This window comes from Callionymus lyra, chromosome 6 (genome assembly GCF_982586985.1).
Source record: "Callionymus lyra chromosome 6, fCalLyr1.hap1.1, whole genome shotgun sequence".
Classification (NCBI taxonomy): domain Eukaryota; kingdom Metazoa; phylum Chordata; class Actinopteri; order Syngnathiformes; family Callionymidae; genus Callionymus; species Callionymus lyra.
Window position 1 is genome coordinate 6814374 of NC_141823.1, and position 24897 is coordinate 6839270.

Genomic DNA, 24897 nt, shown 5'->3' on the forward strand with positions numbered 1-24897 from the left:
TTGTATATATTTATATATACAGTATATGTATAAAATAAATGAATATTGATTTAATTTAAAGACACCTTTCATTTTTTAATTGAAATGTTATTTTTTATTGGTTTAATTCAATAGTTTGTAAACGAAAAACAATTCAAATTTTCAACATTCACATACTTAACATTAATATTCTAATAAATCAAAAATACATTTTCTTTTTAATCTTTTTTATATACAAAGCATTTTAGATAGAAAATGATGGCAATATGATACATGTGATCATGAATTTAAAAGGCTACCAATGAGAGAAAAATGTGTATATATATATATATATATATATATATATATAAATCAAATTGTGTGTAGGAAAAGTAATTTATTTGGAAAACATTGTTTTTTAATTCCATTATTTAAATATAAAATCAATATAATCAATCAAATCAATACAAAAACATATTGAATTCAATTATTTCAAAAATAATTCAAAATTAAAAACATTTCAATACAAAAATTGAAAGTTTCAACATTTGAAAAGTTAAATTCAACCATTCAATATTCTGATCACTATGACATTAGATCAACTTTATTGATCCCTCAATACTTCCATCTCCATGAGAATCACTGGTCTGTAAACAAATCTCTGGACCAATCACAAGCCTCGTCATCGTCACCCGAGCAACAGTCGCTGCAGCTTCTGCTGGTTTGTTGTGACGTCTGAGGCTCGAGCCTCATCTTCTCATCGCACTTCCTGGACAGACCTTCTGAAGTCCTTCTGTGTCCACACGAGGTTCGGATCCTTCCCATCGATCTCCTCCCGTAAGAGAGTCGAACCTTCGGCACGGAGACGAGCGTATCCGCCGACAGACTCCTGCAGGCGGGAGTCGGTTTAAAGATGGGCGTCGACTGGGAGGGAGGAAGGAAGTGTGAGCTCAGTTTGAAGGCGTCGGGATCAAAGTCTTCGTGGGTTCGACTCCGTGACGTGTCCGAGCCGAGCGGAGCTTCACTGCTCGCACTGAACAAGTCTGCGGAACAATTGTAGACGTCGTCGTCTTTCCTACTGACGTCCATCGACTTCCTCCCCGTCCTCCACGAAGTCAAGAGGTCGGTCCTAGATTCAGTTTGGTTGTCGCACAAGAAGGCGAAGAGACTGTCCGACAGAGTCCAGTCCACACAGGAAGTGTTCGAAGGAAGCGGAGAGTGGCTTCCTGTGTCGGGAAGGGAAGAGTTGATGGAAGAGAAGCGACCGACAGAGTCAGAAGAAGGTCGTTGGACGAGGCTGTGACGAGAAAGACCTTCAGCGGACGAAGGGTCGCTTTCTGATCCAGTCCGAGAGGTGTTGTTTCTCTGGACGTCCTCGTAGCTACAGTCCGAAGACAACACCGTTAGTCCTGGAGATTGTTGCCATGGCGACGTCCGACTCGGGGAGATGTCGAGATGCCGCGATCTAGAAAGACAGAGAGAGGTTGAAGTGGATTCACATGTATGGAGGTTTATCAGAGGCGTAAGAATATTGAACGGTTTCAATTTGTTTTACTGAAGTTTCGCTGTGTTTTTAAGAAGTGAATTATTCAAATAATTATATTAAATAAAAAGGTCGAATTTGTATTTTATTTTAAAACTTTTTTCACGTAGAGTTTGATATTCGCATTTAAATAACTTTTTCTAAATTCTTTTTTTGTAATTATAGTCTGTTAAATTCAATTGTAAATTCTTGGTATAATAGAGACACCAGAAAAAAACAAAAGAGTAGATATTGTACTATTTACCAACATTTGTATATTGAAATTAAAATGGCTGTGACTTAAGAAATGTTGAATTTAGAAAGTTTAATTCCCAATTCGTAAAAAATATAAAGAATATTTAGATGATGTTATGATTTAAATTGTTAATTTCAACCACTCTATGTGTTGATGACTGATATTACTCCGTAAGTCGTAGATCAATTGTATTTTGAAGCCTATTATCATTTGAAAAGTTTCTTATAAAAGAAAAATAATGCTTTAACTTATCAACTTTGTTCTAAGGCTGTCTTGGTGTTTGTTGTTTTTCTTATTGCTTATTCCGTTTTTTATCTCAATTCCTTTCTTTTATTCTTAACTGTCACCACGAACAATCCTATGTTGAGTTTAAAACACTGGATACAAGTTTCTGTTTCTGATACAGAAGCTCAATCTTGCAGGCGAGTCTCAAACTAGAACTGATGCTCCTCCAGACCAGCATCTTGTCAGAATAAATCAAGTTTCCTCCGTCGTGACTCAACCGGGGGGAGTCCATGGGACGGATGTGTTCTCAGGAGACCTGAGAAGAGCTTCACCCAGGAAACAATGGCAGTGGAGGACAATATGACAGATGCTGACTCTGTTCATCTGAGCTCACACTGACGCTGCTTCACATCTCGAACCTCATCACAGTTATTGATCCAGAGGCGTCTCAACGATGTCTTTACCTGGACAGCGACCAGTCGAGGCTGGAGACGGACAACGTTGGATTTGTGACGCTGTTGTTCGGAGAGAAGCGAGGCGTCAGCAGGAGGGCGGAGCCGGGTTTGAAGGACCCCTGAGGGTCAGAAGGTTCCGGCTCTGATGCTTCTTGAAGAAGCCTCTGATAGTAACTGACCACAGAACAGCCGACCAGGCCGGAGGCTGCAGGGAGAACCATCTGGCTGGTGCTGAACGGGCCCAGAGGATCCGTGTTCGGACATGAAGACCAGGGCGAGGGTTCTGAACTGGGAACCTGCGGGTTAATAAAAAGAGTTGATTCTACTCGTTTGAAAGAGAAAAGGTTTCAGCACCTTTAGTCCAAAGAGAAAATGTCGGCCAATGAAACAGTCCTCGACCGCTCTCGCCAACACTGTGGATCTGATCGACGGGTCAAATGGACCCTCCAAGCTCTCCACCAACCTGCAGGGAAGTCAAGTTGTATGCCACATACGTTATTTAAATTCAAATCAAATTCAAATTGTATATTTTAACTGGAGATTTTCAAGGCAAAAAGATATCTTGTAAAAATGTTAGCAAAACTTTAAAATACTTTTTAAATAACACTTGAAATTACATTTAAGCTCAACTTAACAGTCAAACTAAATTTATAAATAAAATAAAATTCATGTCAATTATTAATGAAAGCCTGATTCATAAAAAATGTTTAAGATACACAGTGCCTCGTACACATTCACACTCTTATTGGATTTACACACGACACACACAAGGTTTTCAAATCTCGTCTTAAAACACACTTTTATTCTCTGGCCTTTAACACAGCATGAGAGGCATGTTTTTAAAATCTTTGTGTGTTTTAACTATGCTTTCTAAGCACTTTCATGTCATTGTACAGCACTTTGTATCGACTGTTGTCGTTTTTAAAGTGCTTTAAAAATAAAGTTGATTGATTGATTGATTACACTTCTCTATATGAACTGCATTGAAGTAGCTTTACTACTTTTTTAATCTGCTATTATGATTTTACCTAAATCAGCTTCATTATTTAAATAAATACATGTTATCAAATATTTGTCTTACTTATTGTGTGTTCACATTTTTAAGCCTTAAACTTGTGATTCAAGACATTGTTGAACCCTTCATGAATATGAAATAAATGTACATAATTACATATTTAAAAAAACACATTTTAAAACTATAAAGAGAGAAGAAGAAAGTAAAGTGGTAAAACACAGAATTAGCATTGTCATTTTTTTTTCAAGAATTCACATAGTATTGAACATTTCCACCTCTAAGAAGCAGGCGTGACCTTTTAGGATATGAGGTTACACCGATCTTAAAGACTTCCACCCTGCCTTCACTCTCTTCTTCATCTCCGTCTACTACTCTGAAGGATCGAGTCAAATTACTCTTATCTTGACTCTTTCAAAATGTTTTACTGTTGTTACTTAGTGGTTTAACTATCTTCCATTTCCATTCAATTCATTACAGTCTGTGTCTTTGCTCAAGGGCAGATATGACCTGTGTTACAGAGTAACAGGTATTAACTGTACTTACCTTTTTAAACCGCTGGCAGGAGTTCCAAAGAAAGGGTTCAGACACGTCCCGAAGACCGTGATCACAAATATACGAGCGTCTCTGGTGACTCTGAGAGAAAGTCTGTACCTGAAGTCTACGTGCTCTCTTGCACAAGAGTAGCCACACCTGGAGCATCTGCATCTGGCGTAAGAGAAGATGTGTTAGTGTGACCATGGTGTGAAGACAACCAGCCGACAGTACCTCCTCGTGTCTTCTAGATCTTCGTCTATTCTGCAGAAGCAGCCTTTACAGCAGGGGTAGAACACGATGGTGTCCTGGAGGGACAGCACTGCACAGTCCACCAGAGCTTGACAGACAACACTCATGGCTTGAAGATCCAGAGAGTTTTGACATCATCTGAAAGAATGAGAAGTTACATTTAAATCTCTTAAGATACATATGTTTAACATGATCTTAAAGAATGAGAAGTTACATTTAAATCTCCTAAGATCCATAGTTTTAACATGATCTGAAAGAATGAGAAGTTACACTTAAATCTCTTAAAGATCCATAGTTTTAACATGGTCTGAAAGAATGAGAAGATACATTTTAATCTCTTAAGATCCAGAGAGTTTTAACATGATCTGAAAGAATGAGAAGTTACATTTAAATCTCTTAAGATCTAGAGAGTTTTAACATGATCTGAAAGAATGAGAAGTTACACTTAAATCTCTTAAAGATCCATAGTTTTGACATCATCTTAAAGAATGAGAAGTTACATTTGAATCTCTTAAAGATCCAGAGAGTTTTAACATGATCTGAAAGAATGAGAAGTTACATTTAAATCTCCTAAGATCCATAGTTTTAACATGATCTGAAAGAATGAGAAGTTACATTTAAATCTCTTAAGATCCAGAGAGTTTTAACATGATCTGAAAGAATGAGAAGTTACATTTAAATCTCTTAAGATCTAGAGAGTTTTAACATGATCTGAAAGAATGAGAAGTTACATTTAAATCTCTTAAAGATCCAGAGAGTTTTAACATGATCTGAAAGAATGAGAAGTTACATTTAAATCTCTTAAGATCTAGAGAGTTTTAACATGATCTGAAAGAATGAGAAGTTACATTTAAATCTCTTAAAGATCCAGAGTTTTAACATGATCTGAAAGAATGAGAAGTTACATTTAAATCTCTTAAGATCCAGAGAGTTTTAACATGATCTGAAAGAATGAGAAGATACATTTTAATCTCTTAAGATCCAGAGAGTTTTAACATGATCTGAAAGAATGAGAAGTTACATTTAAATCTCTTAAGATCTAGAGAGTTTTAACATGATCTGAAAGAATGAGAAGTTACATTTAAATCTCTTAAAGATCCAGAGAGTTTTAACATGATCTGAAAGAATGAGAAGTTACATTTAAATCTCTTAAGATCTAGAGAGTTTTAACATGATCTGAAAGAATGAGAAGTTACATTTAAATCTCTTAAAGATCCAGAGAGTTTTAACATGATCTGAAAGAATGAGAAGTTACATTTAAATCTCTTAAGATCTAGAGAGTTTTAACATGATCTGAAAGAATGAGAAGTTACATTTAAATCTCTTAAGATCTAGAGAGTTTTAACATGATCTGAAAGAATGAGAAGTTACATTTAAATCTCTTAAAATCCAGAGAGTTTTAACATGATCTGAAAGAATGAGAAGTTACATTTAAATCTCTTAAGATCCAGAGAGTTTTAACATGATCTGAAAGAATGATAAGTTACATTTAAATCTCTTAAGATCCAGAGAGTTTTAACATGATCTGAAAGAATGAGAAGTTACATTTTAATCTCTTAAAATCCAGAGAGTTTTAACATGATCTGAAAGAATGAGAAGTTACATTTAAATCTCTTAAAGATCCAGAGAGTTTTAACATGATCTAAAAGAATGAGAAGTTACATTTAAATATCTTAAAAGATCCAGATATTCAACGTGATCTGGATGAGAAGCTTCACAAAATATCTCCTGAGTTCAGAGCTAGCATGTTAGCTTCAACTTATCCAAGCTTCGAAATAAAAAGCGACATCTCACCTTCAATGTAGCGACAGCATTATCAACTTTAAAAAAAGATTGAAAGTTTTAAACGCCATACAAGTGATTTCAATTGTGCTCAAGAAACGATTGTTTTTAAGTTTAGCGCCTCCTCTTGTTCGTCTTGTTTTGATTGCTTGAGGCACAGCAACAAACACGCAGGCGCACTACTGCCACCTGGCGGACTGGCTCTCATTAAACGACGCTTTAATTCAGAACAGATTAGTTTAGAAAAATATTAAAATAAAACAGTACAAGTAGTATTAGTATTTATAGATAAAACCAAATATTTTGTATTATTATTCTATTTAATTCTAACCATATTTGTAAAAGAAGAATCTACAGTAAAACATAATGCCTTGTTTACAGAACAAATAAAAGTATTTAACGGGAGAAACCAGGCATGCTGGGAAAATTGTTTTCCAAATATAAAGCAGTCAGAAGCTGAGATTTCTTACCTTATTAACGGCTTCATCCATTCGATTATTTTAAAAAAGTAAATGTGTTTTCGAGTAAAAGTTTGAAGTTACCGTAACAACTTAACAATAGTTTGTGATGTAAAGTTTTGTTAAAATTTGTGATTTAGTTTTATTATTATTTAATCAATTGTCAGTTTTAAAGTTAAAAATAGAATAACTAATTTAGAAACCATTGTACAAAAACATCTATAACGCAAACAGAATATTAAAAAATATATATATTATTTTGTAATTCTGGCTTATAAAGCTGTAGATCTTCTCTCTGAAGTCTCTGACCTGAACGTTGACAAAACATCACATCAACGCTCACAAGAACATCTTACAGTGTAGTTTAATACATATGGAGGGTGAGGGTTATTACAGTTTAATTTCCCAGGAGCCGACAGTATAAACTGCAGAATCAGAACATCAGAAATGATGACAGCACTGCAAACATTAAAAACTGTAAATTGGACTATCAACAAGTTTAATAACCATGTTACTGTCAATTGTTAAGATATGGATTCACTCCATATACCTTTACCTTAAAGGTTAAAGGTTCTTTCGTATGCACACGTTTTTTTTAAATTTCCAACTTAGGAACAATAAATTCTCCTGAAAATGATTGAATTAATTTAGGCATCGATGAGGGTAAAAAAAAGAGTAAATAAAGTTCTAAAACAAACAAACACGTTTATTGTTCTTCTAAAACACAGATGATTAATAGCAATAATGACGCACAAAACTGATCAATTTCATAGAAATGTGTTGCATTAAGTGTGTGGCGGTACAGACAGTACTTTGACCCGGTCTGGATAAAAAATGTATTACATTCGTACAGGATTTATTTATTTTTATATTTTATGTTTTATTTCTGAAAACACATTTCCCCCGCACAGTGGAAATCTCATTTAATAAACGAATACACAAGTGGTAAATGGCAACAGTGCAACGGATGTTCACAACATTGCAGTTACACTGTTTTGACACTAGGTAGAGCCAGATACAATCAAACATTTGAATCAACATAAATAAATAACCTTATATTTACGAGTGTAACACCTACTCATTACTGCATCACAAGCATCTATGACTGATATCAACGTGTGTCATGGTTCTCGTGATTGGATCAGTGAACTTGTGCGTCCACATGATCTCGTTCTCGTCTCACGTCAGGATCAAACCCCAGATGCAGATCTGTTGACGTCCATTAGCTAAAAGGCTGTCGTGGAGATGTAATCAGGTCGGATGGAGCCGATACTTTAAATGAACAATTAGCTCAAGTGCTCATCAGGAACAAACATGGTGAGATGGTTGATTAGACCTGGACACACATCAGGAAGTAGAGGGATCTCAGTGGTCCCGTTACCATGGGAACCTCATCCTTTTTTGGTGGCGTGTTCCTAAAAGTATGCACGGTCCCGAGAACAACACGGTGACGTGGTTCAGACGAGGCAGCTATCATGTTGGATGTGTTCACCTCAGAGCCAGATGGAAACATATGGCCAGAGAGAGCGTCTGCCCTGAAGCTCCAGCAGCAGCTGCTCCTCCAAGAGAAGATGCTGCTGAAGCTTAGACGCCGAATCTCTGTCCAGCTTCAAACCACGTCCAGCGGCTGCGGAGCCGAGATAACGGCTTGTGGTATAAAACGCAACAAAAAGCACAAACACAGCAAATGTTGCGTTCTTACCAAGATTTTAAAAAGCATTTGTTTTTTAAGTAAGTAATTTGTATTTATAGAGCGCTTTTCCAGACCAGGGTCACAAAGCGCTTAAACTATCAAAACAATATTCAATAAAATATATACTTTAAAGGTCAAGATAATACTAAGAACAACACAGGAGTTCCAGAAAATCAAGGAAAAGCACAAATAAAAGTGTCTTCAGATGTTTCTTGAAGGAGTCAGTAGATCATCAAACACAGATGTTTCTTGAAGGAGTCAGTAGATCATCAAACACAGATGTTTCTTGAAGGAGTCAGTAGATCATCAAACACAGATGTTTCTTGAAGGAGTCAGTAGATCATCAAACACAGAAGTTTCTTGAAGGAGTCAGTAGATCATCAAACACACATGTTTCTTGAAGGAGTCAGTAGATCATCAAACACAGAGATGTTTCTTGAAGGAGTCAGTAGATCATCAAACACAGAAGTTTCTTAAAGGAGTCAGTAGATCATCAAACACAGAAGTTTCTTGAAGGAGTCAGTAGATCATCAAACACAGAAGTTTCTTGAAGGAGTCAGTAGATCATCAAACACAGATGTTTCTTGAAGGAGTCAGTAGATCATCAAACACAGATGTTTCTTGAAGGAGTCAGTAGATCATCAAACACAGAGATGGTTCCAAAGCTTAGGAGCAACAGTCTGGAAGGATTTCTCTTTTAGTGTGATTTATTGGTGTTTTTATTCAGAACTTAAATCAATCTCGTAGTAAGTTATAGTAAGAAGTTAAATATCTGTAGAAATACCTAATTTCGGATTAATAAAGTCTATTTAATCTCAATATAATTTACATCTGTATCCCAGTCTCATCAACACAAACCTTAAGTTGCTTAATTTAATTTATTATTGCTCTGATCCAAAGTGTGTTGAGATCCATCATCAACTCATCAAACCCATCACCCCTGTATAGTCTCTGGGTCCAGATCTCTGCACCTCCACCACTGCATAACTGGATCCGTCTCCACTCCTGACTCTGGTGCGTTTTAGTTCCGACCGACTCTGCAAACCCTCGTCCACTGCATCCGTTCCTGGTCCGACTCTGATCCGTTGCATCGCTTCACGGAGGCCAGAGGAGCAGGAGTCGCGAGATCTTGAAGAACTAGAAGCTCAAATTCACGTAGTAACAGGCGTCAATGTCTCTTCGTCCATCATCTCCAGACCCGTGGCCTCTGGTACCAGATGTGAAGTAATATTGACAAAATGGCGTTACGCCATCGGGAGTTGGATTATTGTGTTTTATTTTGAAATTTACCAGATGCTTTATACGTTTCACTTCCTTTGTGGTACGATCTCATCGCTGTCGATTGATCCTCCAAAAACAGACCTCCTGCGGATTTTTCCGGCGCTGAGATCCTGCTGCGATGCATACGGTGGAATAACTTTGATTGACTTTAATGAGTCCGAATTGCTCCAGCGATCGCAACAGAGTCAGAACCGAGGGGAGACGGATCCAGTTGGATGGATCCAAGTTTAAAAGTCATGAGTGGATGTTTTAGAAGAAGAAGTTGAGGATCCGAGTGTGTTGAAGGTTCACTAGTTAAGAGACGGACACAGTGATCTGTGAAGCGTCTACAATGGTCACGCTAAAGAAAAGAGCTGAGCCAAAAGACAGGTCGATGGCTCTGAAAGGTGAAGGTAATACAAGTGACCGAACTGAGTCTCTCTCTTTTAAGACATAGCAAGAGCAGCAGAAATCAATAAATAAAAAAATTATAGAAGAAAAAAGTGTGTTTACATAGACGTGAAAAGGTGTCTTTGGCAGGGGTATGCAGCATCTGAGCACGTGACTAGTCTTTCATCCTTGAGTTTAAACATCATGTATCACGTTGTCTCAGGTGGATGCTGAGGTCAGTTCCACCTCATCATCCACCTGAAGGTCTATCAGTGTGATCCTGTCATTATCAGTCGTTTCATCTCCATCATCGATCCTCCCATCATCAGACGTCTCCTCCAGACCAGCTGTCTTCTCACCTCAACATGAGTGTTCCACAAACACACACAACGATTCCTCGTGTACCTGGTTACACAACTGAACATAAGAAGGTTCCTGTGTTGTTATCAGTTTTATCTTGACCTTTAAAGTATATATTTTATTGAATATTGTTTTGATTGTTTAAGCGCTTTGTGACCCTGGTCTGGAAATCAATATAAAAATAACAATTACTTACTTACTTACTTACTTACTCTCTACTGAATATATAACAATGGTTTCATGCTATCACAGCAACACTGCCCCCTGCTGGTTGATGCCAATCAGGGGAAAGTGGGACACAGACCACTACAGAGCGAGGGCTCAATTATATCCTCAGGGGCCACATTACATACTGTGACTTTAATATGAGGACGAATTCTGGAGAAAATGACAACTCCTTAACTTAATGTAAAATAATTAAAATGACTTAAAAAAAAATGTAACTTAAAATCCGATTTGAAGTATAACCTGGGGACCTGTGGTAATTTGTAATAATTGCCGAGAATGTCTGAGTTTAAATCCCGTGCAAATGCGCCATGTCTGTGATTTGTAATGTAATAATTCTGCCGCAAATTACCGACTGTAATTCACCAAACACAGATGTCGGGAGATAATACTAGTCCCGTGTGAATCCGAATGTCTGTGTTTGTAATTCTGAATGCTGCATATATACGCCACTGTAACGCACTTCTAGGCACTCGCCATTGTGTTAATATTTACTTCCGCTGTTTTATGTTGAAGGGGTTGAAAAGGAAGTAGATGGAGTTGGTTGTTGGTGGTGGGTGTGTTCCACATGATGAAAGTGAAGAAGACATGCGCGCTGCACAGCTACAAACTAAGTTAAGGCCTTGTTTTTTCCCACACGAATACACTCGGTTACACTATTGTAACAGACTGTGTCTCTTCTGTAAGAATAATGTTGGGGCACATTTATGTGCAGGGCAGCTCTCGCTGTTGAGCGTCTGCACAAGTTGAGAAACGAAAGAAAATAAACGGTTGTCCACTTTATCTTCTCTAAACGAAGAACGCTTGGTTACTCTAACTTTCTCTTTTATTAATTGCGCTCCTTTTTACATCTGTATCTCTAGGTAATGTCAGTAAAATATACTATTTTACTGACATTAATGCACTTAAAAATACACAGAGGAGGTAATTTACAGAACACCAGGTAATACTTATCCCGTGTGAAAAGGGCTAAAAAAGGAGAGACGGTTTTGAGAAAAGACAGAAGAAGGAGGTGAAGGTGGTGAATCCTAAACTTTTTTTTAGGTCAAACTGAGAGTTGTGATAATTCTCACACACACACACACAAAGAGCAGCCTCAGCCAATCCATAATCCTAATCTGTCCTTCCATGTTGACTGAGTGAGGATTGACTTACATTTCCTTCTTCCTTGACTTAAAAAACACACAAACACTCGCACACATAGTGCCGGATGAAATCTGTGTGCGATTCTTTGTTGGTGCTGACGTGTGTGGATTATGTCGCCGTGATATCAACAACTACACAACATTTCCTGGTGACGACTCGGACCAACAATGGAACAATCTAACGTAACTATAGTCCAACGATCACTGTCTCCATGTATCTGTCTTTTCAAAACAAGTCAAAGACACATTTGTAAATAAATCTTCAAGGAAAAACCAATAACTGCGCTTTTTAATGATCATCTGGATACAGAAATCTTTTGAAGGATGCATCAATGCATAAACAGTTTCCCTCCTGAGGGATCAATAAAGTTTTACCTTACCTTACCTTACCTTACCTTATCACCATCTGTCTAATTTCTAAAACTTTATATATTATACAAATATATTACTCACAGTGTTACACAAAAATGATTAATTTGAACACAGAACATCAGATACACACAAATCAACCAAAGAACTCAGTGTGACGCACTAATTACTTCGCCCACCTTACTTATGGTGTCAACAAAACAGCAAAATTCCCATGATGCCTTTCTGCCCACTTCTCTATTTAGTGACGACTGATTGGTTCTTACAAAACTATATTTGGCAAAGAACAATGGGAGCTGTTCAGGTCACCGTTACTGAGAGGTTTGTTTAGAAGAATTTCACAGTTTAAATATTATTAGTATCTTGTCAAATACATAGTAGTAGTAGTAGTAGAAGTAGTAGTAGCAGTAGCAGTAGTAGTATTAGTGGTAGAAGAAAGTCATATATTTGTTAAAGCCTCTTTAGTATTTTTGCTCTCATTTTAACAAAAACATCAATATTTAGAGTCAGATCTCACAACCTGCTGTTAAAATAGCAAATTTGAATCATTCTAATTTTGACTCTAGTTCAGTAGATGTTGAAACAGGAACATGTACAACATTTTATCACAGTAAAATATATCCGACTCGAAGCTCCTGCTGTTTCACACTCGAGCGCATTTTGTGAGCAGAAGCAACATCTGAGACGACAGATTATAAAACAGTCCTCACGGAGACGCTTGGAATTATTGTTAGATTTTTTTTAAACGTTCTTCCAATTACTGCGATTTAAAAAAAAAAGCTTTCGTCAGATTCAGCGTCAGTCGTTTTCACACTTTTATATTTGAACATGATTGACGGCCGACAACTGAGTCAGAGATGAGCGAGGGATGAACGCCACTAGATAACATGGTTGGAGGAAGAAAAGAAAAACCACAACATAATGTCATATATATATATATATATATATATATATATATATATATATATATATATATATATGGAATAAAAAGACTGGTGGAGAACATGCCAAGACGCATGACAACTGTGATTAAAAATCAGGGTCATCCCACCAAATATTGACTTCTAAACTCTTGCTAAGTTAAAACATTAGTATTGTGTTGTTTTAAAATGAATATGATCTGGTTTTCTTCGCATTATTTGAGTCTGAAAACATTGCATCTTATTTTGTTCATTTGACCATTTTCTGCAAATAAATGCCATAAATGCCAATATTCTTATTTGGTATTTGGCAGAAATGTTGTCATTAGTTTATAGAAAGAATGAAAAGCGTTCATTTTACTCAAACTCAAACCTATAAGTAGTAAAATTTAGAGAAACTGATTATTATGCAGCCGTCTCTTGAGCTGTATGTCACAGTACAGTAGGATCTGGAATCCAGTAGGATCTGGAATCCTACTGGTCAGATTGGCATCCTGCTACTAAACCGGGATCTTAATATTGATATGGGTTTGATTACATCAAATAGCGAAATAAGGATTAATCAGAATTTCTCCAATTATAATTGGAGATTGTCCTGGTAGAATAACCATTTGTCCTAGTACAGATTGGAATTATAATATTCAGATCCCAGTTCAGTAGCAATATAATCGATAGACAGATAATTTGTACTAGTACAGATCATCTGTACTAGTACAAATTGGAATTCCGGATCCTACTGGATTCCAATCTGTACTAGTTCCAATCTGTACTAGTACAGTACTGTACAGATTGGAATTCCGGATCCTACTGTATTCTAATCTGTACTAGTACAGATTATCTGTAGTAGTACAAATTGGAATTCCGGATCCTACTGGATTCTAATCTGTACTAGTACAGATTATCTCCGGATCCTACTAAATTCCAATCTGTACTAGTACAGATTATCTGTACTACTACAAATTGGAATTCCGGATCCTACTGGATTCCAATCTGTACTTCCTCCGGCTAAGTTTCTTAACAATAGTAGATTCGTACGCTGCTGTGGAAGGATGTGATCGAGACAGTTTTCCAGTGCGGTCGGACCCGATAGTTCTCCCTGTACTTCCTGGTCACCAAAGGAAAAGAAAAGAAAGTATCCGATTCTTCTAAGGTGGTCGATTGTGACCCGTCCCTTCAAAACGTTCTCCATCAAACATCTGCTTCAGTGTGTGGACAGTTTATCGGACAGAACATCTGTTTTCACGATGATTTTCCAGGACACCTGGAGTTCGTTGGGGTATTCTCTGGCACCCCAGTTTTTCTCAAAATGGGGTGGAACATGTGACTCACGTTTCAGAACTGGGTTTGGTGTGAACGCGTCAAAGATCATCCATCGCTTACGACTTTGTTTCACCAAGAGCGTCCACTATTTTCACAACTGCTTTGGCTTGGTGTTACCCGTAGCAACAGCCTGTATACACCAGAAGCACCACTGATGTAGAAACCTCAGGTTATCTTTACCAATGCCGGCCACGCCCTCCACCCGTGTGGCCCAGCAGACCACCAACCTGGGCCTGAAATACTGACGTGTTGATGGGAAGTGAGAGCTTTTATAGAGACGTGTTACTGCCCCCTGCTGGCTGTCGAGTGCATAGATTCTCTTCAGCGACGAGGCAGATCCTAGCGACAGCCTGTAGAGGGTGTCACACCTTTTCTTAGAACCAGGGTTGTAACGATAAGACAGTAAGTTCTTCTCACTGTTTAATTCGTCGATTAAAATATCACTATATATTCGTAGAATGACTTCGACGTCTCTGTCGATTCCTCTGCAGTTTATTATTTCAGTGAGTACATTTACTGCCGCATAACACGAGCGGAAAGTGTTCGATAAACTCTTAAGTAAATTAAGTGAGTCGTTGTTCCAATTGTTTACTATTAACTACTCTTATCTAGAAAAAAAAACAACAATAAAATCAATAATGGTTCAGGTTAAAGATTCATGTTTTAATCTCACTGACCTCCGACCAACACTGGTTTGACTTTGTTAAACTGGCCATTATTCAAATGTATTCAGCTCGTGGACGAGACTCGCCTCAGTGTTGAGACAAGCGAACACATATCTCACCACAACAAAGGTTATATTAATAATTGAAACAGGCGGGAGTCACAATTATACATCCCGGCCGGGGGGGATTGTCGGCAGGAGTTAGAATCAAAGTAGCGTCTCTGCTTCCACGACTGCTCCGGGGCAGATGTTTGTTTTCATCGTAAATCGGACTCTGCTCTGAATCAGCTTGAAAAGATGTTGGCGCCGGAGAGCGGCTGAGGACGAGTGTCCTGAGACGACTGTGTCGCCGACGGAGACGTCTGTTGTCGGGAAGTGCCACTTATTCAAATCTATGCAAAAGAACCTGACTGATGGTTGGCTTTTGAGTTTTTCACCGACAAGGACTAACAAACTCTATTTTATCTGGATATTGGATCTACAACTCTCCTGACTCACATGTTGTAAATGTTGAATCTTTCTCTCCAAGATGCAGTAACTTCTCATCATGACCATGTTTTTAACTTATTACTTTATAAAGTTGCTCTGAAATCTGGGCGAACGAGAGGTTACGAGAGTCCATTATGTAGTAATAATGGCTTCACTCCTCCTCCAGCTGTAATCACGGCCCGATTTGTTTATACAGCGAGTCCCTTGGAGGTGGAGGCATGCGGGATTGATGACGCGCGATGACAAACCTCCAAGTTTCACCAATCACAGCAGAGTGGGCGTGGTGATGGTCAACAAGATTTCATGTCCAGAAGAACAAAGTGTTTCATTTTGTAAGGTCAATATTTCATCGAAAAGAGAGTTTTGTACAAACACTGATGATACAATAGAATCACACACACTCCTGTCAGAGCTTCACGTCATCACGTGATCGTGCGTCACATGATCGGCTGAACGTTTTGATCGAGTAGCTCGGTGCTCTTTTGGTTTTGTCTGGTGACATCATACCAACATTTTTTATATTGAATTTAAAAGGCTACGAATAAAAACTCTCAATCATCAATCTCAAGAGGGATCAATAAAGTTTTATCCATCCTTTCATCCATCCTTTCATCCATCCATCCATCCATCCATCCATCCATCCATCCATCCATCCATCCATCCATCCATCCATCCATCCATCCATCCATCCATCCATCCATCCATCCATCCATCCATCCATCCATCCATCCATCCATCCATCCATCCATCCATCCATCCATCCATCCATCCATCCATCCATCCTTTCCTCCATCCATCCATCCATCCATCCATCCATCCATCCATCCATCCATCCATCCATCCTTCCTCCATCCATCCATCCGTCAATCCATCCATCCATCCATCCATCCATCCATCCATCCATCCATCCATCTATCCATCCATCCATCCATCCTTTCCTCCATCCATCCATCCATCCATCCATCCTCTCATCCATCCATCCATCCATCCTTCCTCCATCCATCCATCCATCCATCCATCCATCCATCCATCCATCCATCCTCTCATTCATCCATCCATCCATCCATCCATCCTTCCTCCATCCATCCATCCATCCATCCATCCATCCATCCATCCATCCATCCATCCATCCATCCATCCATCCATCCTCTCATCCATCCATCCATCCATCCATCCATCCATCCATCCATCCATCCATCCATCCATCCATCCATCCATCCATCCATCCATCCATGTGGGTTCTCAATAGATTTAAAAAAACAAACTCAAATCTTAAAATAAATTAATCGTGATTAATCGCATGTGTGTGTATTTTTTTTAGATCAGGACAATAAGAATTATAGTTCAGCTCAACAAGTCAATATTCTTATGCACTAATATACCTTCATAACTCATACATAACCAACCTTTCATCGTTCCAGAGGAATCACAGCAGAATTGAACACAAGTTTGATCAAACAAATAACAAATAACAAATAAACAAACAAAACATGCAGAAGAAGGAAATGTGGTCACAGTCATGGAAAAGCTCTAGGACCACCTGAAGATCAACTTTAAACTCGACCTCACTTGCCCTGAAGCATCCTGGGAGGAGTCGACACGTTGGGAAGTTTTGAAGACGCTTCTTCGCTCTAAATGCAAATCCAGCTCCACTCGTGTCTGGAACGCCGAGACCGTTAAGACTGTGGTTCCTTCAATCAACGTCTAAAACTACCTGAGGATATAAAAAGCTTTTGTTAATGGAACAGGAAGCTGAATTCACCATGGCAACAAGAATCTTCTATTAGAGTTCCAATAATTACTTCAGTGTTCAGTGTCATCAGAATTCTATAGGTTGATATATATTTAATATTTAAATTAAATTATTTGTATATTAAAAGGTTGAATCATTTCTGTTTAAAAATCGAATATTTACCAAATAGAGGGTTTAAAAAAAACGTTTTCCATTACATTTAGGGATTTTCTAATTTAAATAATACATTTTCTAAATTTTAGATTTTTAGTAGCTTTTAAAATTAAACATTAAAAAGTGTAAAAGTAACACCAAACACTATAGAATTAAATAAAAGGATAAACATTTTAATATTGGAAATGTTTAATTCAACAATTCAATATTCTGATGACGCCGATACACTTCCATATAATACTTGATATAAATGTGTGTTTTACTGCAGAAAAATAATGGTCAGACTTTCATCTCGTTTCATAAACAAATATACAAACAAATAAATTAGAAACGGTTAAATTAAGAATTTACAACATGGCAGTAACAGTTTTCTGACTCTAGGTGGAGCAAGACGTTTTTTTCTTTGACCACAGATTGAGTCTTTAAATGAAAAAAGTACCAAAAACTAAATCAAACACTTTAACAAAGTTAGTGTGAAATATTTCCATCATCGAATACATTTGTTTATTCATCTGATGATTTTAAATGTATATTTTAAAACTATATGGCTTCAATAGGTTAAAAGAAGGGCGAACAGAACTGAGTACCGTATTTTCCGGACTATAAGTGGCTCCGGAGAACAAGTCGCTCCAGCCATAAAATGCATAATAAAGAAGGAAAAACATACATAAGTTGCACTGGAGTATAAGTCGCATTTTTGGGGGAAATTGATTTGATAAAATCCAAGAACAGACATGTCATCTTGAAAGACAATTTAAAATAAAAATAGAGGCAACAACAGGCTGAATAATTGTATGTTACGTTACATGACACGACTGAGAACGAGCCTGGTATGTTAACATAACATATTAAGAGTTATTCAGATAACTATAGCATTAATAACATGCTAAGAAGTTTACCAAACCCTCCGTGTAACTCCAAATAACTAAAGTCCAATGAAATCTTCATCCTCGTGTCACTTTTAAACAACTCCGCTAACTCTGGAGGTAGAAGATGCGACGCTTCCTCTTCTACGTCGAAATTATCAACACAGGCCTAGAGCGCCCTCTTGTGGTTTAGTGTGAAAAAACAACATGTGAAATGATATACCGGTAATAATGTGTTAATAATTTTACACATAAATCGCTCCAGATTATAAATCGCACCCTCGGCCAAACAATGAAGAAAACTGCGACTTACAGTATAGTCCGGAAAATACGGTAAGGAGATGTTTGTTTACTTGAAACAAAAACAAAAAGTAATTTCAAAATCTGAACAGCTGTGGGAAATAATAAGGTTAAAAACAAAAATAAATGGTGTATTAAAACAATATGTACATTAAATGTGATTAGTTGAAAAGTACAAAAAAAAGGTACATTATTAGCAGCGTAAATGGAACGAATCCTGGTGAATCCATCTGTCGCGCCTCATGGACGGAGTCGAGCGATAATTAACAGGAATGTGGCTTCAGGCGATGAAAGGTGTGACATTAGGTGTGTGTACTCGGACTCAAGGGTCGCCGTGGCGACCAGGGCTAATTAGCATTGTCTAGAAAAATGTACACATGTGATGAAGTACCATAGCTTTTAACAGTCAGTGTCACCAGCGAGTACAAGTACGAGCAGCAGCAGCGACTCACAGGTGCACAGGTGACGTCACCTTCCAGTGTCTTTATAGTGTTGTGAAGTAAAAAAAAACATCTCTCTCCGGATGACAAAATGATGTTGTGTCGTAATCATGTCTGCGAGGCTGAGTCATCTAATGACATGAACCATCTCTGCTCAAGGTTCTTTCAGAGATTGTTTTTTGTTCAAACCATCTTTTGTCCAACATGTCGGTTCAAACCAAAGAGCAGCCGTTTATAAAAAATTGAACATTGTCGTTCAGAGTTATTGGCTTCACACACAAACAATAGAACCACCTTAAAATCACACATTTGAAGAATAAACAACTGCGTGTGTGTGTGTGTGAGTGTGTGTGTGTGCGCGCCTTCCTACGCACGCTAACAAAGCCGCTAAAGAGTTCTATCAGTGGAACCTCGGGCGTCATAAGTTAAAATAAAAGATAATGAATGTTCACCATAAAGAGTGTTGGTCGCTGACGCAGACAGACGGCCGTGGGCAGACTCTAAACTCGTGAAACAACACCAGGTCACTTGACGTTAACAGCTCCGTGAAGTTTATCTTCTGTGTGGAGGAGAGACTTTTTGAAAGAATGGACTGATCAGCAGCTGTCGCCTCCAGGAGAAGATGAACGTTAAACTAGACCTGGTCTCTCAACTGTGTTTGGTGAAAAGAAGAATAAAGGAAAAACTAGACTTTTAAATTGGTAAACTACGAAGACTAAACTAGACTTGATAAACTAGGAGGACTAAACTAGACTCGATAAACTAGGAGGACTAAACTAGACTAAACTAGACCTGGTAAACTACGAAGACTAAACTAGACTTGATAAACTAGGAGGACTAAACTAGACTTGATAAACTAGGAGGACTAAACTAGACTAAACTAGACCTGGTAAACTACGAAGACTAAACTAGACTTGATAAACTGGGAAGACAAAACTAGACTTTGTAAAGTACAAAGACTAAACTAGACCTGGTAAAGTAGAAAGACTCAACTAGACTTGATAAACTACGAAGACTAAACTAGACTTTGTAAACTACAAAGACTAAACTAGACCTAGTAAACTATGAAGCCTAAACTAGACTTGGTAAATCAAAAAGACTAAAATAGACTTTGCAATCGAGGAAGACTATAGAAGACCCGGTAAACTAGGAAGACTGAAGTAGACTTGGTAAACAAGGCAGACTAAACTACACTTGATAAACTAGAATTACTGAACTAATCTTTGAAAACTAGGAAGTCTTAACTAGTCTTGGTACATTAAGAAGTTTTAACTAGACTTGGTAGATTCAGAAGTTTCAACTAGACTTGGTAGATTAAGAAGTCTTAACTAGTCTTGGTAGATTAAGAAGTCTTAAAAAGACTGGGTGTTTAAATAAGGATAACTATGAAGATAAAAGATGAAGTAAAACTTTGAAATGTTATGCAGCATTTTTCCAATGATGCATCAAACCCGAGCAGCTGAATAGTTATCCAACAAAACTGTTACTGTAACTGTGACGTCACTAGTCTTATTTAACAACAACAGTTCAGTGCGATCATCAGAACTCGGACTCCTCGCTCCCCCTCCCTCACCTGTCTCACTCTTAAAGGAACAGTAACACGCATGACCACCTTATGGAATTTTACTTTACTTTGTTCAAATTTGTGCAGATGTAAAAAAAAACAACCTTGTAGACTATATTTTGTTTTAGCTCTACATAGAAAATATTTTGTAATTTTCATCAAGTCAGTAACAAACGTGTACATTATGATAAATGAGGTTAAGTTTGATAACAAATCATTTCGTCTTTAATGTTCTATTATTTAGTTTTCTGCATTGTTAAAATAATAATATTAATAATGATACAATTGTTATGACGTATATAAATGTATTTATAACCCTTCAGGGTCAAGTGCTCCACAGAAGAAAAGATAAAATAAAAAAAACATGAGTCCGTTCATCAGGACAAACTGCAGTAAATACAAAATATTGTTATAATAATTATCAATGTTTAAAGTGATAGTTCAACCAATATTCAAAGTTCACTCATTTTCTACTCACCCTCATGTCGACTAAGAGTTGGGATTATTGATTTGTTTGAGTGATTTGTTACTTTTTAGAGTTATAGACAAAAGTTTTTGTTCATTTTAATGTAGCGTCTGTAGCTCAGCTGTCTTCGTCTTCATCCAAAAATACACTTAAAAACATCTAAATACTTCCATACTGCTCGTCTGTAACGTCCATCTTGTACTGAAGCCTCGACATGAGAGATAAAGGCGGACGACACTGATTTATGTCAGGTTTTTTGGGAACAATTCCTCATATTTGAGTGTTTTAAGTGTCATTTTGAATAAAGATAGATATGAAGACAAATGAGCTCCAGTCGCTACATTAAAATGAACAAACATTTTTGTACTCAGTCGAGGTGTTGGTGGATCACGACATGATCACATGTTTTATGTTAGCATGTGAGACGGAGAGAAGATGTTTTTCCGCAGCCATGTATGTTCTGCTGCCGCACCTCTCTCTCCAGACCTTCCCAAGATCCTCCTGTTTCCCGGGAGGTCAGAGGTCACCAGATCGTGTCTCTAAAATAAAACAACTGACTCGATTAAAGCTCAGAGAAGTGAAGACGCTTTGATGAAGAGAACTAGTTTGAGACGACATTAGGAGTTTGTTGTTATTTGACAAATGTTATTAAAATAATTCAGATGGAATTAAAATGAAGATACATTTATTATTATTTAAAAAATCTCTATTAATATCCACTTCTTCACTTAATAATTCTCCTCATAGCATTCTAGAAAAAAAAAATCTAAATCCAGTATTGATTATCTTTAATTACTTTTTTCTTTAAAACCTTCGATTATATTCAAACGCTCTCCTGCGAGGCTGTGACGTCACGTCGTTCTGAAGCCACGCCTCCCCCGCCTGTGATTGGCTGTCGCGAGCTCGCGGCTCCTGGCGGCTGCCTGATAAGTGCAGGACTTGAGGCTCGCGCGCCACTCGCGGCACGGTTGCTGGTTCCTCTCCTGACATGCGCAGTAGACTCCTGCAGCCACGTAAGTTACCTTTACCGTAATTATTGAAAAATACATACTATTTCCAGGTGTCATTTTTAATTGATGTTTGCACGTGTTTTAAACATTTTTTCATAATATTTTAGCGTCTGTTTTGTTTAATATTTATTGTTTTTTAAATGCGCAAAAAGTGTATTTAAATATATTTTATCTGAGTGAGCGTTTTTAATTCGAAGTCACGTTTTATAAGAGATTTTATTTAGTTTTGTTTTATGAGCGTAAATTGATTCATTCGTTATTTTATCAATTGATAGACACACAATATGAGTGTATCGACCCAATATCGTCCTTAAATATGGTGATTTATATATATATATATATATATATATACACAAACATTTTTATAACTATAATTTCAACACATCTTTGTTAAGAGTGTGTGTGTTTTAAATATTGACAATAATTAAACGGCTGTTGTTAATTTTTGTTTGGATTTGTTTGTGTTACTTTAATTTTTGTGTAAAAGTGTGTTTAAAAATTGTGTGGTAAAAAATACGTGAATTTATGAACCCTTCATGTGATATTAGAGTGTGTGTGTGTGTGTGTGTGCGCACATGAGTGCATGTCCATCACACTCTGGTTCACCTGAAGAGGATCTGGATGGTTCTTGTGGGACCCTGTGGTTCTTCTCAGAGCGAGCCATGTGCTCGGACCTGGATCTGGACACAATGAGACTCCAGATGTTTGTCTGAGCTTCTGAGTCTCCAGAGACGAGTCGACAGGAAGGTGTTCAGCAGGAGGATCTGTGTTCACTTCCTGACCGTGTTGGTCTTTAATAAACCGAGTCTTAACCAGCTGAACTAGTGCTGACCTGTAACTACCTCTGGTCTCAGATCTTCCACTGATGATCCAGGAGAAGAAAACAGTTTCTGCTCCAGAGCTGTGAGAGAAAAATAAATATTAATTGGTGTCACATTTACACACAAAGATTGTTGAATTCTACTTCTTGAAACCACTTTTCTGTGGTCTTGGTCTCTGTGGTTCTCTCACCTGGTCTGGGTTTTTAGTTTTTTTATGGTCTTGTTCTGGTCTACACACACAAAGTGTTGCAGGTACAGTAGACATTATTATTATTTTGCGCTTGATGGATCTACTGACTCCTTCAAGAAACATCTTAAGACGTTTCTATTTGTTCAGGCTTTTACTTGATTTTCTGGAACTCCTGTGTTGTTCTCAGTATTATCTTGATCTTTAAAGTATATACTTTTTTGAGTATTGTTTTGACTGTTTAAGCGCTTTGTGACCCTGGTCTCGAAAAGCGCTATATAAATAAATATTACTTACTTACTTACTTACTTACATTAGGTGTTGTCAAGAACCTGGTGATACAATATGTATCCAATACATGGGGTAACGATATGTCCAAACATCAGCTTTTAAAGCTGCTGGAGTCACTGTATCTTCTTGTCCTCAGTCACGGCTGGGATCTCATAGAGTTTTTATTTGTTTCATTTGCTGTGACGTAATGAAAAACTTATTGCAACACATAAATGAACAAACATGGTTAATATTTTCAAATTGATTGTATTATTAATTGTATTAAATTTAATGAATGTAATATTTTATACACACATATATATTATATAGTGATAAGGATAATGAAAAGAAATACTGTGATGCAGTAAAAATACAATGTGAAATAATAAATAATAAAATATTTTTTTTTATGACTAAGTTTTATTCACAAGAAATAATTTTATATAAAATGATTTCTGTCATGAAGTTATCATATCGTGTTGATTCTAGTGATAAAAAACTGTTTTAAGTCAAATTTATGTAATGGTCTCAATATATTTTTTACTAGAGCATATTTTGAGGCTGTGAGTTCAAGAATGTGTTTATACTTGTGTACTACTTATGCTACTACTTCTACCTCTGGGTGTAATAGAGTTAAAGTCCATTTAGTGTCGGAGGTTCGCGGCTCAGTGGCTTTTATGAAAGAGAAGAAGAAGAAATCTTGAAGCCTCTGTTGCGTCACCGCTGTGAGAACAATGTGATGGAACAGCTGCTTTCATCTCTCGCTCGACCTGCTCTCTCTCCCTCAATCGTCCTCATCCTGTCTTTCCTCGTCCTGTGACTTCACTTCCTTTCTCGTCAACGCATCTTCATCTTCATCATCGTCATTGTCATCATTATTATCATCTTCATCATCATCGTTATTATCTCATCATCATCGTCATTGTCATCATTATTATCATCATCTTCATCATCATCGTTATTATCTTCATCATCATCATCATCATCTTCATCATCATCGTTATTATCTTCATCATCATCGTCATCATCATCGGACACGAGCTGCTCCTGGTTCTTCCTTCATACACTGTCTAGAGCAGGGGTCGGGAACCTATGGCTCGCGAGCCAGGTGTGGCTCTTTTGATGATTGCATCTGGCTCGCAGATTTAGGCTTTTCAGATAAAACATAAAATATTATCACTTGTTTCAGGGGTGGACAATACGTCGATCTACCGGTCGATCGCGAAGCTGTTGCGAGTAGATCGCGTGATTTAATAAAATATGATATAAGAAAATAGTAAAGAGAGCTCTGATTGGCTGCTGTGCATATTAATCAAATGGTTATTGTGCCGATTGGTTGAAAATTTGATTGACATGCACAGCAGCCAATCAGAGCTCCCGCCTCTTCCACTGAACGCACGGAAAAGATCATATGAATCGAGAATAAAAAGAGCAAAACGTGCGACAGTCATTTTACGCAATTCAGAAAAACGATATAGAATTATAAGCTTGTTTTTTTAAAATAATATATCGAACAAAATAATGCGCGTTTGATCGCTTCAGGTTCTTCTCTACGAGAGTCACAGAAACATGACGTCAGGTCCATCAAAGTTAAGCTGCAGGTTTCAATGAAAGTGCAACAAATGCTGGTTTTCCTTTTGTGATCGCGGTCCTTAAAACACACTTGTATTAATTCACCATCACATGATGACTATTTGTAAATTACCTTTATCTCACGAATGTAATAAGAATACGCAGAAACACAAACACGTTAAACAGTGGCAGGTGAGACACATTCT

At 37.4% G+C, this 24897-nt stretch overlaps 1 protein-coding gene across 1 annotated transcript; it reads right to left on the reverse strand.

Annotated features, from left to right (window-relative positions):
- Positions 1 to 597: 597 nt before the first annotated feature.
- Positions 598 to 6092, reverse strand: ddias (DNA damage-induced apoptosis suppressor). The gene is made up of 6 exons (XM_087793145.1): positions 6009 to 6092; positions 4197 to 4352; positions 3975 to 4136; positions 2771 to 2879; positions 2426 to 2712; positions 598 to 1489 (listed from the first exon to the last, which is right to left on the reverse strand). The coding sequence occupies exons 2-6, from the start codon at positions 4319 to 4321 to the stop codon at positions 598 to 600; spliced, it is 1575 nt and encodes a 524-aa protein (XP_087649271.1). The 5' UTR covers positions 4322 to 4352; positions 6009 to 6092.
- Between the last annotated feature and the right edge of the window lie 18805 nt (positions 6093 to 24897).